The sequence below is a fragment of the Haematobia irritans genome, chromosome 4 (assembly GCF_050003625.1).
Source record: "Haematobia irritans isolate KBUSLIRL chromosome 4, ASM5000362v1, whole genome shotgun sequence".
NCBI lineage: Eukaryota > Metazoa > Arthropoda > Insecta > Diptera > Muscidae > Haematobia > Haematobia irritans.
The window spans coordinates 12,512,548-12,528,961 of NC_134400.1; the positions used below are offsets into that span (position 1 = coordinate 12,512,548).

At 24.9% G+C, this 16,414-nt stretch overlaps 1 protein-coding gene across 4 annotated transcripts in view; it reads left to right on the top strand.

Annotated features, from left to right (window-relative positions):
• Positions 1 to 16,414, top strand: part of ome (dipeptidyl peptidase 4 omega) — a 276,903-nt gene that overhangs the window by 217,514 nt on the left and 42,975 nt on the right. For 2 of the 4 annotated variants that reach the window (XM_075303725.1, XM_075303726.1), the window contains exon 2: positions 8,289 to 8,655. The exons of 1 other annotated variant lie outside the window; for it this stretch is intronic. In XM_075303725.1, the coding sequence (XP_075159840.1) occupies positions 8,590 to 8,655 (66 nt within the window). In that variant the 5' untranslated portion in view covers positions 8,289 to 8,589. The remainder of the gene's footprint in view (positions 1 to 8,288; positions 8,656 to 16,414) is intronic. One more of the 4 variants, XM_075303727.1, reaches the window with a different exon arrangement.

Below are 16,414 nucleotides of genomic sequence, written 5' to 3' on the forward strand. Positions count from 1 at the left end.
TTTAATTCTATCGAAATTTTTGTCAAAATTTTATTTCTATAGAAAATGTTGTCAAAATTTTATTTCTATAAAAAATTTTTGTAAAATTTTATTTCTATAAAATATTTACTCAAAACTTTGTATTTCTATAGAAAATTTTTGCAAAATTTTATTTCAATTGAAATTTTTTGCAAAATTTTATTTCAATTGAACATTTTTGCAAAATTTTATTTATATAAAAAAAAATTGTCAAAATTTTATTTCTATCGCAACTTTTCTCAAAAATTTATTTCTATCGAAATTCTTGTCAAAATTTTATTTCTATAGAAAATTTTTGTCAGAATTTTATTTCTTTAGAAAAAAAAAATTTTTCTATGGAAAATTTATGCAAAATTTTATTTCTATAAAAAAATTTGTCAAAATTTTATTTCTATAGAAAATTTTTTCAAAATTTTATTTCCATAGAAAATTTTGACAAAATCGTATTTCTACAGAACATTTTCTAAAATTTTATTTCTATAGAAAATTGTGTCAAAATTTTATTTTTATAGAAAATTTATGCAAAATTTTATTTATATAATAAATTTTTTCAAAATTTTATTTCTATAGAAAATGTTGGCAAATATATAGAAAAATTTTATTTCTATAGGAAGTTTTGTCAACATTTTATTTCTATAGAAAATTTTTGCAAAATTTTATTTCTTTAGGAAATTTTGTCAACATTTTATTTCTACAGGAAATTTTGTCAAAATTTTATTTCTATAAGGCATTTTGTCAATAGAAAATTTCGTACAAATCTTATTTCTATAGAAAATTTTTGCCATAATTTTATTTGTATAGAAAATTTTGTCAAAATTTTATTTCTATATACAATTTTATCAACATTTTATTTCTATAGAAAATTTTGTTAAAATTTTATTTCCATGGAAAATGTTATCAAAATTGTATTTCTATACAAAATTTTATTTCTGTAAAAAAAATTGTCAAAAATTTATTTCTATAGAAAAATTTTTGTCAAAATTTTATATCTATAGAAAATTTTCTCAAAATTTTAATTCTATCGAAAATTGTATCAAAATTTTATTTCTATAGAAAATGTTGTCGAAATTTTATTTCTATAGAAAATTTTTGTAAAATTTTATTTCTATAGAAAATTTTTGCAAAATTTTATTTCAATTGAAAATTTTTGCAAATTTTTATTTCAATGGAAAATTTTTGCAAAATTTTATTTCTATCGCAACTTTTATCAAAATTTTATTTCTATAGAAAATTTCGTCAAAATTTTATTTCTATCGAAATTTTTGTCAAAATTTTATTTCTATAGAAAATTTTTGTCAGAATTTTATTTCTTTAGAAAAAAAAATTTTTTTCTATGGAAAATTTATGCAAAATTTTATTTCTATAAAAAAATTTGTCAAAATTTTATTTCTATAGAAAATGTTGGCAAATATATAGGAAATTTTGCCAAAATTGTATTTCTATAGGAAATTTTGTCAACATTTATTTCTATAGAAAATATTTGCAAAATTTTATTTCTGTACAAAAAATTTTGTTAAAAATTTATTTCTATAGAATAATTTTTGTCAAAAATCTATAAAAAAAAAATTCTCAAAATTCCATTTCTATCGAAAATGTTCTTAAAATTGTATTTCTATAGAAATTATTTGTCAAAATTTTATTTCTATAGAAAATTTTTGCAAAATTTTATTTCTATAAAACATTTACTCAAAACTTTGTATTTCTATAAAAAATTTTTGCAAAATTTTATTTCTATAGAAAATTTTTGCAAAATTTTATTTCTATTGAACATTTTTGCAAAATTTTATTTCTATAAAAAAATAATGTCAAAATTTTATTTCTATCGAAACTTTTGTCAAAATTTTATTTCAATCGAAAATTTTGTCAAAATTTATTTCTATAGAAAATTTTATATGTAAATATAATTTTTTATTGTATATCATTTCCATAGACAATTTTGTCAAAATTTTATTTCTATAGAAAATTTTGACAATATTTTATTTCTATAGAAAATTTTGTCAAAATTTTATTTCTATAGAAAATTTTGACAATATTTTATTTCTACAGAAAATTTTGTCAAAATGTCGATCTTCAATTCAAATCGATAAAAGCCCCTTACAATTTTAACTAATTTCACAATTACTCGTGTCAAAGGTTTTAATATCTCATTATAATACCAAACATCTAAGCCTTTATAAGGGTATAATGGACTTTTAAAATATCATCTTCACCCACTATGACGACCCTCAACTTGAAACATGGTTATGCCTTGATACTAAGTACTCCTTCTCCACAGTCTTTAGTGGGGAAAAAATGATACAAGAACAACACTAACATGCCGGAAGCATCAACACTCGTATGCATGTCGTGCAATGTATGTTGGTACGTATGTGTTTGCCTATAGAGAAACAAGCCACACTGATTGCGTGATATAGTCAGAGACTAAAAGAAAACAACAGCAAGAACAACAAAAGAAACATTACAGAGCCACTGTCACATTTATGTACACATCAAGGCTTGAATGAAATCGTCGAACAACATTGCCATCGTCATTGCAATACATGAATGCAGACATTTTAAAATGCCAGAACCACAGGCGTATTGTCGTCGGCGTTTCCATCTCGACACTTTTTGTTGTTGTTTTTAAATGTCAGAATAAGCTTAAAGCGGTATGATTGTGTTTGTCCATGAGTTTGCGTTATTCTGTGGAAAATTTCTTTTATATGCATATTGGCACCCTAGATGAATAAGTTGTGAAAGAACACAAATTTCTGTATAGAATACGAGAGAGTGGCAACAATTAGAGCCATTGAAAACATATCTACCAGTGTAAAAGGTTAGGTTAAAGTGGCAGCCCGATTAAGATTCAGGCTCACTTAGACTATTCAGTCCATTGTGATATACTCTACCAGTGTAAAAATTTGAGAATCGCATTCAAAGTATAAAATAAATATATACAATTTTGACAAAATTTTCTATAGAAATAAAATTTTGACAAAATTTCCCACAGAAATTAATTTTTGACAACATTTTCTATAGAAATAAAATTTTGAAAAAAATTTCTATAGAAATAAAATTTTGAAAAAGTTTTCTATAGAAATAAAATTTTGACAAAATTTTCTATAGAAATAAAATTTTGACAAAATTTTCTATAGAAATAAAATTTTGACAAAATTTTCTATAGAAATAAAATTTTGAAAAAATTTTCTATAGAAATAAAAATTTGAAAAAAAAATCTATAGAAATAAAATTTTGACAAAATTATATATACAAATAAACTTTTGACAAAATTTTCTATAGAAATAAAAATTTTAACAAAATTGTATATACAAATAAACTTTTGACAAAATTCTTTAGAAATACAATTTTGACAAAATTTTCTATAGAAATAAAATTTTGACAATAAAATTTCTATAGAAATAAAATTTTGACAAAATTTTCTATAGAAATAAAATTTTGACAAATGGGTATATTTTCAGTCGAAGGAAAGGGTACATGCTTCGTAGAGATACCGCCTGTTTTTAACAGTGAATAGATTTCGAAATATCCCCAAATTTCTTGAAATTCCCCATAAAATCCCCAACTCGCAAAATTTGTGACCATTCACAAAAAATTTGTCCCCAATAATTCCCAGTTTTGGGGGAAATTTCCCAATAGTGGCAACACTGCTATTGACATAGATGATATTTTTGCTATGGGGCAACTGGCTGCTGTTGCAAAAACAACGATGTACTTTTAAATCTCTAATCACGGAATAAGCTTAAGAAGTCATATAAAAACACACTCATACACACACATATACACAGTCCAACATAAAAATATCCATTTACATTAGAAAATAGGTGCCATGATAAAGGGTGAACCAGTGATAAGGGAGGCGTGGAAACAAAAGTTAATAACAAATTCTGTGTCAATTGCATGTAAATGGTCCTTCTAAAGGGGCAACAACATTCGAACTTTCCCATACACACTCATACAAAGGCAATCAAGACATGTATGCGCAACTATGTTTTTAAGCCACTGTAACAAAAGCGGAAATGCCGACTACCCTTCAAGTCGTCAAACGGATGAGTAGAGAGGCTTATGCATAAATACACTAAAGGAAAAAAGTACAAAATTGTCTATAGGTATAAAATTTTGACAAAATTTTCTATAAAAATAAAATTTTAATAAAAATTTCTATAGAAATAAAATTTTGGCAAAATTTTCTATAGAAATTAAATTTGGAGAACATTTTCTATAAAATATATTTTGGAGAAAATTTTCTATGGAAATAAAAATTTTGACAAAATTTTCTATAAAATAAAATGTTGACAAAATTTTTTATACAAATAAACATTTTAACAAAATTTTCTATAGAAATAAAATTTTGACAAAATTTGCTATAGAAATAAAATTTTGACAAAATTTTCTATAGAAATAAAATTTTGACAATATTTGCTATAGATATAAAATTTTGACAAAATTTTCTATAGAAATAAAATTTTGACAAAATTTTCTATAGAAATAAACATTTAGACAAAATATTTTATTGTTTTTTTTTCTTTAAAGGCAATTTTTTTGTTGCTTTTAAAGAAAAAAGAAAAATTCCTTTGTCTAAAATTCCATTCCTTACAAATGAAAACTCGTCTTTCAGTGTATGGGTGCGTGTATGTGTAAGTAAACATATATATGTGTTTTTGAGTATAGACCAATGTTTGCATGTCATGGGTCTGTGGAAGCTTGGCCCCCGCATTTAAATATTGAATGGAAGGCGTGATTTAGAAATCATGCAAATTTCATGATCTTTGCCAGGGGAAAGGTCACCCTTAGTTTCTTTTCTTTCCCATGGAACTCGGTTTAGGAGACTGATGTTCCGTTTAAAGCCACCTCACCGCCTTTTTTCTTTTGATTTAAATGTGAAGCAAATATTTTATGAGTTCGAGACATTTCAGAATTTCTTTAAAATGCTTTGTGGTAGCTTCAGGTGAAAATGTTATCTTGAAAATGCTATTTGTACTCATTTCGAAGTTCATTTGCACATAATGCACTAAAGGCAACAAAATTTTGACAAAATTTTTTATAGTAGAAAATAGAAATAAAATGTTGACAAAATTTTCTATAGAAATAAAATTTGACAAAATTGTCCATATAAATAAAATTTTGACAAAATTTTCTACAGAAATATAATTTTAACAAAATTTTCTATAGAAATAAGATTTTGACAAAATTTTTTATAGAAATAAAATTTTGACAAAATTTTTTATAGAAATAAAATTTTGACAAAATTTTCTACAGAAATAAAATTTTGACAAAATTTTCTATAGAAATAAAATTTTGACAAAATTTTTTATAGAAATAAAATTTTAACAAAATTTTCTATAGAAATAAAGTTTTAGCAAAATTTTCTGTAGAAATAAAACTTTACCAAAATTTTCTATAGAAATAACATTTTGACAAAATTTTCTACAGAAATAAAATTTTGACAAAATTTTCTATAGAAAAAAAATTGATAAAATTTTCTATAGAAAAAAAATTCTACAGAAATTTTCTATAGAAATAAAATTTTAGCAAAATTTTCTGTAGAAATAAAACTTTACCAAAATTTTCTATAGAAATAAAATTTTGACAAAATTTTCTACAGAAATATAATTTTGACAAAATTTTCTATAGAAATAAGATTTTGACAAAATTTTTTATAGAAATAGCATTTTGACAAAATTTTCTACAGAAATAAAATTTTGACAAAATTTTCTATAGAAATAACATTTTGACAAAATTTTCTACAGAAATAAAATTTTGACAAAATTTTCTATAGAAAAAAAATTCTACAGAAATTTTCTATAGAAATAAAATTTTAGCAAAATTTTCTGTAGAAATAAAACTTTACCAAAATTGTCTATAGAAATAAAATTTTGACAAAATTTTCTACAGAAATATAATTTTGACAAAATTTTCTATAGAAATGAGATTTTGACAAAATTTTTTATAGAAATAAAATTTTGACAACATTTTCTACAGAAATAAAATTTTGACAAAATTTTCTATAGAAATAAAATTTTGACAAAATTTTCTACAGAAATATAATTTTACAAAATTTTGACAAAATTTTCTACAGAAATAAAATTTTGACAAAATTTTCTATAGAAATAACATTTTGACGAAATTTTCTACAGAAATAAAATTTTGACAAAATTTTCTATAGAAAAAAAATGATAAAATTTTCTATAGAAAAAAAAATTCTACAGAAATTTTCTATAGAAATAAAATTTTAGCAAAAATTTCTGTAGAAATAAAACTTTACCAAAATTTTCTATAGAAATAAAATTTTGACAAAATTTTCTACAGAAATAAAATTTTGACAAAATTTTCTATAGAAAAACAATTTGATAAAATTTTCTATAGAAATAAAATTTTAACAAAATTTTCTATAGAAATAAAATTTTGACAAAATTTTCTATAACAATAAAATTTAGACAAAATTTTCTATAGAAATAACATTTTGCAAAAATTTTCTATAGAAATAAAATTTTGACAAAATTTTCTATAACAGTAAAATTTTGACAAAATTTTCTATAGAAATAACATTTTGCAAAAATTTTCTATAGAACCAAAATTTTGACATCATTTTCTATAGAAATAAAATTTTCACATAATTGTTCATAGAAATAAAGTTTTGACAAACTTTTCCACAGAAATAAAATTTTGACAAAATTATCTATAGAAATACAATTTTGACAAAATTTTTTATAGAAATAAAATTTTGACAAAATTTTCTATAGAAATAAAGTTTTAGCAAAATTTTCTGTAGAAATAAAACTTTACCAAAATTTTCTATAGAAATAACATTTTGACAAAATTTTCTCCAGAAATAAAATTTTGACAAAATTTTCTATAGAAAAAAAATTGATAAAATTTTCTATAGAAAAAAAAATTGATAAAATTTTCTATAGAAAAAAAATTTTAACAAAATTTTCTATAGAAATAAAATTTTGACAAAATTTTCTATAACAATAAAATTTTGACAAAATTTTCTATAGAAATAACATTTTGCAAAAATTTTCTATAGAAATAACATTTTGCAAAAATTTTCTATAGAAATAACATTTTGACAAAATGTTTTATAGATATAAAATTTTGACAAAATATTCTATAAAAATAAAATTCTGTCAAAATTTTCTATAAAATTAAAATTTTGACAAAATTTTCTACAGAAATAAAATTTTGACAAAATTTTCTATAGAAATAAAATTTTGACAAAATTTTCTATAGAAATGAAATTTTGATAAAATTTTCAATAGAAATAAAAATTTTGACAAAATGTTCTTTGGAAAAATTTTGACAAAATGTTTTATAGACATACAATTTTGCCAAAATTTTCTATAGAAATAACATTTTTCAAAAATTTTCTATAGAAATAAAATTTTGACAAAATTTTTCCATAGAAATAAAATTTTGACAAAATTTTTCCATAGAAATAAAATTTTGAAAAAATTTTCTATAGAAATAAAATTTTGACAAAATTTTCTATAACAATAAAATTTTCTATAGAAATAACATTTTGACAAAATGTTTTATAGACATAAAATTTTGACAAAATGTTCTATAGAAATAAAATTTTGACAAAATTTTTTATAGAAATAAAATTTTGCCAAAATTTTATTTAGAAATAATATTTTGACAAAATTATCAAAGAAATAACATTTGACAAAATTATCAAAGAAATAAAATTTGACAAAATTTTTCATAGAAGTAAAATATTGACAAAATTTTCCATAGAAATAAAATTTTGACAAACTTTTCTGTAGAAATAAAATTTTGACAAAATTTTCTATAGAAATAAAATTTTGACAAAATTTTTTATAGAAATAAAAATTTTGACAAAATTTTCTATAGAAAAAACTTTTGACAAAATTTTCTATAGAAAAAAATTTTGACAAAATTTTCAATAGAAGTAAATTTTTGACAAAATTTTCTATAGAAATAAAATATTGCAAAAACAGACATTTTGTTTTTTTTTTTTATTTGTAAATTTTTTTTCCAAATTTTGGAAGATAATTTTTGGCTCGAGTGGCCACCATGATCTGCATCCGTGTGAATACGAAAATACCGACAAAAGAAACTCGTGAAAAGAAAATTAATAACAAAAGTAAAAGATAGAAAGAAAATCCAAAACCTGTAATTAAAAAAAATGCAAACAATCAAATGAAATTCCAGCAATGTGAACTCGCCATTAAACCACATTAAACACCATCCTAAACGAAAAGCAATTAAAAGTGAAATATTCCCCAACATTTTCGAAATAATTGCAGAATAAAATCTTCTTAGGCAACATCCGCTCACATTGAGCATTCAAACCAAATTTGGTGGTGGAAATTCTTTGTACAATAATCAATATCACAGCAACATAGCAATCCAAGAGAAAGGAAAATTCCCCAACTAATCAGCAATACTTGAATCCCCTTTTGTCGAGGAGTGTCTTCCCTTTAAGCAACTGCCAAAACCCGCCTGCCGTCATATCATCTCCTCCTTCCAACCTGTAACAAAAAATACTTTTTGGGTTTTTGTTCATTTTATTCCTGGGAGGGGAGAATCAAAAATAAGCCACAAAACATGACTTCCAAAGATGCGGCCAGTACAGAATTAGGCACAATGCCAAATGCATCTGCCAATAATGAGGTAAGTTTCAAATGAGTTCTTTGTTTCCCATATTTTATTAGAAATCCTTTAAGAGAAGTTCAAACTAACAAAAAAAAACAATATCTGAATATATTGGCATTAGTTATTTTATATATAAAAGTAACTATGAAAATTCTAGAAATTTGGAAACATTTAATTATAGTCCAATTATTTTATTTCCATAGAAAATTATGTAAAACCAAGTTTTTGCTTTATGTAGATGTTGCTGCCAAATTTAAATTTATAGATCATTATTTGCTTTAATATTCTTAAAAGATGGGTAAGAGTAAACGAGTAAACAGACTTATTTATATTCTCACGGAAAGACTATTTTAAAATTCAACTCAATTTAAATTCTTTTGTTTTAATTGATCTTGTTTCGTTTTAAATAAAAAAATAAAAATTTAAATATTTTTTTTCTTTGAGCTTAAGACCATTATATTTTTTTATGTTTCATGAGTTATTTATTTCTCCAATTTCCATTAAGTAACTTCTTCGCAACAGACCCACATTATTGTTAAGGTTAAATGATACTAAAACAATTTTTATTTTGTATTTTAATTTTAATTTAAACATTAATTTTAATTTTTAGTTTTAGTTGATAATAATTTTAGTTTCAATTTCATTTCTATTTTTTTTTAATTTTTTTTTTAATTTTTGGTTTTAATTTTAGTTTAAGTTTTAATTTAAGTATACTTTTGTCAAAATTTAAATCTATAGATAATTTTATTTCTAATAAAGTTTTTGCAAAATTTTTGTCAAATAAAATTTTCTATAGAAATAAAATTTTGACAAAATTGTCTATAGAAATAAAATTTTGACAAAATTTTCTATAGAAATAAAATTTTGACAAAATTGTCTATAGAAATAAAATTTTGACAAAATTTTCTATAGAAATAAAATTATGACAAAATTTTCTATAGAAATAAAATTTTGACAAAATTTTCTATAGAAATAAAATTTTGACAAAATTTTCTATAGAAATAAAATTTTGACAAAATTTTCTATAGAAATAAAATTTTGACAAATTTTTTTATAGAAATAAAATTTTGACAAATTTTTCTATAGAAATAAAATTTTGACAAGATTTTTTATAGAAATAAAATTTTGACAAGATTTTTTATAGAAATAAAATTTTTATAAATTTTTCTTTTAGAAATAAAATTTTGACAAAATTTTCTATAGAAATATAGAATTTTCTACAGAAAAAAAATTTTGACAAAATTCTCTATAGAAATAAAATTTTGACAAAATTTTCTATATAAATACAATTTTTAAACATTTTCTGTATAAATAAAATTTTCTATAGAACTAAAATTTTGACAAAATTGTCTATAGAAATAAAATTTTGACAACATTTTCTATAGAAATAAAATTTTGACAACATTTTCTATAGAACTAAAATTTTGACAAAATTGTCTATAGAAATAAAATTTTGACAAAATTTTCTATAGAAATAAAATTTTGACTAATTTTTCTATAGAAATAAAATTTTGACAAGATTTTTGTACAGAAATAAAATTTTGACAAGATTTTTTATAGAAAAAAAAAATTTGATAAAATTTTTTTTTGGAAATAAAATTTTAACAAAATTTTCTATAGAAATTTAGAATTTTCTACAGAAAAAAAAAATTTTGACAGAGTTTTCTACAGAAAAAAATTTTTTACAAAATTCTCTATAGAAATAAAATTTTGACAAAATTTTCTATATAAATACAATTTTTAAACATTTTCTGTATAAATAAAATTTTCTATAGAACTAAAAAATTGTCTATAGAAATAAGATTTTTACAAAATTTTCTATAGAAATAAAATTTTGCCAAAATTTTCTATAGAAATAAAATTTTGATACATTTTTTATAGAAATAAAATTTTGACAAATTTTTCTATAGAAATAAAATTTTGACAAATTTTTGTACAGAAATAAAATTTTGACAAGATTTTTTATAGAAATAAAATTTTGATAAAAATTTTTTTAGAAATAAAATTTTCTATAGAAATATAGAATTTTCTACAGAAAAAAAATTTTGACAAAATTCTCTATAGAAATAAAATTTTTTATAGAAATAAAATTTTTGATAAAATTATAATTATATATTTTCAAATAAAAAAAAAATCTATAGAAATAAAATTTTGACAAAATTTTCTATACAAATAAAAGTTTGACAAAATTTTCTGTAGAAAAGAAAATTTTGTCAAAATTTTCTATACAAATAACATTTTGACAAAATTTTCTAAAGAAATAAAATTTTTACAAAATTTTCTATAGAAAAAAAAATTTGACAAAATTTTCTAAAGAAATAAAATTTTTACAAAATTTTCTGTAGAAATACAATTTAGACAAAATTTCATATCAATTTCTTTGAACAATTTAATTTTCATGTTATTTCATACGAGTTTGGTGCAAGCTAAAATAGTTAAAACATTTTAATTTTAACTCATTTAAAGTTTAAAGGATAATAGAAATATGATCAAAAACATCAAAAAAGATTTTGTTTTTCAAATTTTGGTAGATAATTTTTGGAACCAGTGGCAACCGTGGTTACACAATCTCTAACAAGAATAAATATGTTGTAATTTTAATAGATTTTTTATACCCTGCGCCACACTGTGGAACAGGGTATTATAAGTTAGTGCATATGTGTGCAACACCCAGAAGGAGACGACATAGTGTCTTTGGTAATAATGCTCACGGTGGGTCCATGTCCGTATGTCAGTCTGTCCGTCCGTCCGTCTGTCTTTGAACACATTTTTGTGATCAAAGGTCGCAGTTTAAGTCCAATCGCCTTCAAATTTGCTACAAGTTCCTGTTTTGGATCAGAATAGAACCCTATTGATTTTGGAAGAAATCGGTTCTGATTTAGATATAGCTCCCATATATATCTTTGTCGAATTTGGTTGAAATCGGTTCAGATTTCTATATAGCTTCCATATATATGCTTTTCCGATTTGGGCAAAAATGGCCAAAATACCCACATTTTCCTTATAAAATCGCCACTGCTATGCCGAAAACTTGTAAAAGTGACTCAAATTTTCCTTTATTTCTAATACATATCTATCGACCTATAAATCATAAATACACTTTTGCGAAGTTGCCTCAAAATTGGTTCAGATTAAAATGTTTCCCATATTTTTTTACAAACATAGTGTAACATCCCAGGGCATTAGCCGACTTAAATTTTAAGTCTATAGATTATAAATTTTGTTCAGATGGATTCAGATTTAAATGTATGTATATATAGTACCCAACACATTTGACGGATTTGATATAGTATCGAAAATGTGGATTTACAAAGTGGTGCAGGGTATAACATAATATAGTTGGCCCCGGCCGACTTTAGACTTCTCTTACTTGTTTATTTTTTTACTTTAGTTTCAATTCTAATTTTAACTCAAATATTAATTTTAATTTTATTTTCAATTTTATTTTTAGTTTTAATTTTAAAATCAGTTTTAGTTTTAATTTAAATTTAAATTCTTGATTTTACTTCTTATTTTAATTTTAATTCTTGATTTTGTTAATTGTAGTTTAAAGTTTAATTTAATTTTCAATTTTCAATTTTTATTTTAATTTTAATTTGTAATTTTAACTTTAATTTTAATATTAAATTTTATTTTGATTTAATTTAAATGCAATGTTTTTATAACCTCCACCATAGGATGGGGGTATATTAACTTTGTCATTCCGTTTGTAACACATCGAAATATTGCTCTAAGACCCCATAAAGTATATATATTCTGGGTCGTGGTGAAATTCTGAGTCGATCTGAGCATGTTCGTCCGTCTGTTGAAATCACGCTAACTTCCGAACGAAACAAGCTATCGACTTGAAACTTGGCACAAGTAGTTGTTATTGATGTAGGTCGGATGGTATTGCAAATGGGCCATACCGGTCCACTTTTACGTATAGCCCCCATATAAACGGACCCCCAAATTTGGCTTGTGATTGCTCTAAACGAAGCAAATTTCATCCGATCCGGCTGAAATTTGGTACATGGTGTTAGTATATGGTCTTTAACAACCATGCAAAAATTGGTTTATATCGGTACACTTTTACGTATAGCCCCCATATAAACGGACCCCCAAATTTGACTTGCGATTGCTCTAAACGAAGCAAATTTCATCCGATCAGGCTGAAATTTGGTACATGGTGTTAGTATATGGTCTGTAACAACCATGCAAAAATTGGTCCATATCGGTCCACTTTTACGTATAGCCCCCATATAAACGGACCCCCAAATTTGGCTTGCGATTGCTCTAAGAGAAGCAAATTTCATTTGATCCGGCTGAAATTTGGTACATGGTGTTAGTATATGGTCTCTAATAACCATGCAAAAATTGGTCCATATCGGTCTACTTTTACGTATAGCCCCCATATAAACGGACCCCCAAATTTGGCTTGCGATAGCTCTAAGAGAAGCAAATTTCATCCGATCCGGCTGAAATTTGGTACATGGTGTTAGTATATGGTCTCTAACAACCATGCAAAAATTGGTCCACATCGGTCCATAATTATATATAGCCCCCATATAAACCGATCCCCAGATTTGACCTCCGGAGCCTCTTAGAGGAGCAAAATTCATCCGATCCGGTTGAAATTTGGTACGTAGTGTTAGTATATGGTCTCTAACAACCATGCAAGAATTGGTCCATATCGGTCCATATCGGTCCATAATTATATATAGCCCCCATAGAAATCGATCCCCAGATTTGTCCTCCGGAGCCTCTTGGAGGAGCAAAATTCATCCGATCCGGTTGAAATTTGGAACATGGTATTAGAATGTGGTCTCTAACAAACACGCAAGAATTGGTCCATATCGGTCCATAATGATATATAGCCCCCATATAAACCGTTCCCCAGATTTGATCTCCGGAGCCTCTTGGAGGAGCAAAATTCATCCGATCCGGTTGAAATTTGCAACGTGGTGTTAGTATAAGGCCGCTAATAACCATACCAAAATTGGTCCATATCGGTCTGTAGTTATATATAGCCGATCCCCAATCACACAAAAATTGGTCCATATCGGTTCATAATCATGGTTGCCACTCGAGCCAAAAATAATCTACCAAAATTTTATTTTTATAGAAAACATTGTCAAAATGTTATATCTATAGAAAATTTTGTCAAAATTTTATTTCTATAAAAAATTTTGACAAAATTTTATTTCTATAGAAAATTTTGACAAAATTTTATTTCTATAAAAAATTTTGTCAAAATTTTATTTCTATAGAAATTTTTTTCCAAATTTTATTTCTATAGAAAATTTTGTCAAAATTTTATTTCTATAGAAATTTTTTTCCAAATTTTATTTCTATAGAAAATTTGTCAAAATTTTACTTCTATAGAAAATGTTATCAAAATTTTATTTCTATAGAAACTTTAAACTTAATTATATACGTATTTAATCGGCCTTTTTTAGTTTAATATATACCACGTATGGACTATGTGGTATATATTACGGTGTTAGGAAGTTTTAAGATACCTTGCCATCGGCTTCAGTAGAAGTTTCTACGCAATCCATGGTGGAGGGTACATAAGCTTCGGCCTGGCCGAACTTACGGCCGTAAATACTTGTTTATTGTAAATTTATTATTAGTTTTTAAAATTGAAATTAATTTTAATATGATTCAATTCACTTTTAATTTTAGTTTAAACTTCAAATATAATTTTAATTTATTTTTATACAGAAAACCTAAGCAATTCACATTACACAAAAGTAAACCACATAAAGGAAATTTTCATCATATGTTCCTAAATAGCCAGCCATCACCTTTGATGACCAATATGAAACATCTAAAACGGCAAAAGAAAACATTTTTATACCCACCACCATAGAATGGTGATGGGGGTATAATAAGTTTGTCATTCCGTTTGTAACACATCGAAATATCGATTTCCGACTATATAAAGTATATATATTCTTGATCAGGGAGAAATTCTAAGACGATATAACGATGTCCGTCTGTCTGTCTGTCTGTCTGTCTGTCTGTCTGTTGTAATCACGCTACAGTCTTCAATAATGAAGCAATCGTGCTGAAATTTTGCACAAACTCGTCTTTTGTCTGCAGGCAGGTCAAGTTCGAAGATGGGCTACATCGGTCCAGATTTTGATATAGTCCCCATATAAACCGACCTCCCGATTTGGGGTCTTGGGCTTATAGAAATCGTAGTTTTTATCCAATTTGCCTGAAATTTGAAATCTAGAGGTATTTTATGACCATAAAGAGGTGTGCCAAAAATGGTGAGTATCGGTCCATGTTTTGGTATAGCCCCCATATAGACCGATCTCCCGATTTTATTTCTTGGACTTATAGAAACCGCAGTTTTTATTCAATTTACTTGAAATTGGAAATTTAGAGGTATTGTAGGACCACAAATACGTCTGCCGAAAATTGTGAGTATCGGTCCATATTTTGGTATAGCCCCCATATAGACCGATCTCCCGATTTTACTTCTTGGGCTTATAGAAACCGCAGTTTTTATTCAATTTACCTGAAATTGGAAATCTAGAGGTATTGTAGGACCACAAATACGTGTGCCAAAAATTGTGAGTATCGGCCTATGTTTTGGTATGGTCCCCATATAAAACGACCTCCCGATTTGGGGTCTTGGGCTTATAGAAATCGTAGTTTTTATCCAATTTGTCCAAAAATAGAAATCTAAAGGTATTTTAGGACCATAAAGAGGTGTGCCGAAAATGGTGAGTATCGGTCCACATTTTGGTATAGCCCCCATATAGACCGATTTCCCGATTTTACTTCTTGGGCTTATAGAAACCGCAGTTTTTATTCAATTTACCTGAAATTGGAAATTTATAGGTATTTTAGGACTATAAAGAGGTGTGCCACAAATGGTGAGTATCGGTCCATGTTTTGGTATAACCCCCATATAGACCGATATCCCGATTTTACTTCTTGGGCTTCTAGAATCTGAAGTTTTTATCCAATTTGCCTGAAATAGGAAATCTAGAGGTATTTTCGGGCCATAAAGAAGTGTGCCGAAAACGGTGAGTATCGGTCCATATTTTAGTATAGCCCCCATAAGAAAGATCTCCCGATTAACTCCTTGGGTTTGTAGAAACCGTAGTTTTTATCCGATTTGCCTGAAATTGTAAATATTCTGGTATTTTAGACTCACAAAAACGTGTATCGGATTAAGTTTCTATCGGTCCATTTGGTAATGCCTCCATATAAACCGACTTCACTTCTTGAGGATGTAGAAGGCGCACTTATCATGAAAATGGCTTGAAACTCAATGTAAAATTTCCAGATTTTACTTCTAAAGATTTAAGATTTCAAATCAAGACGTTATTTTATAATTTTCTTGCACACTTATTTTCTTGTTAATGATTCCTCTAAAACTCAAGCAAAAATGGTTCTTATAAATCCAGAATCTGATATAGTCCTCATAAGTGAAATCTTTAAATTTATCTTCGGGAAGTATCCCCAAGTCCTCAAGCCCTCCTGAAATTTCAAAGGAAACCCTAATATTTGGTTCATGGTGGTGGGTATTTAAGGTTCGGCCCGGCCGAACTTACTGCTGTATATACTTGTTTTTTTGTAATTTTAGTCTAAGCTTAGACTTAGTGTTTATTTAAACTTTAATATTAATTCTAAATTTGAATTTTTATTTTATTTCTCATTTTAATTGTACTTTTAATATTAATACTTGATTTTAATTTTCATTTTAATACTTAATTTTAATAATTTAATTTAATTTTAATAATTAATTTTTAACATTTGTTTTTAATATTTATAA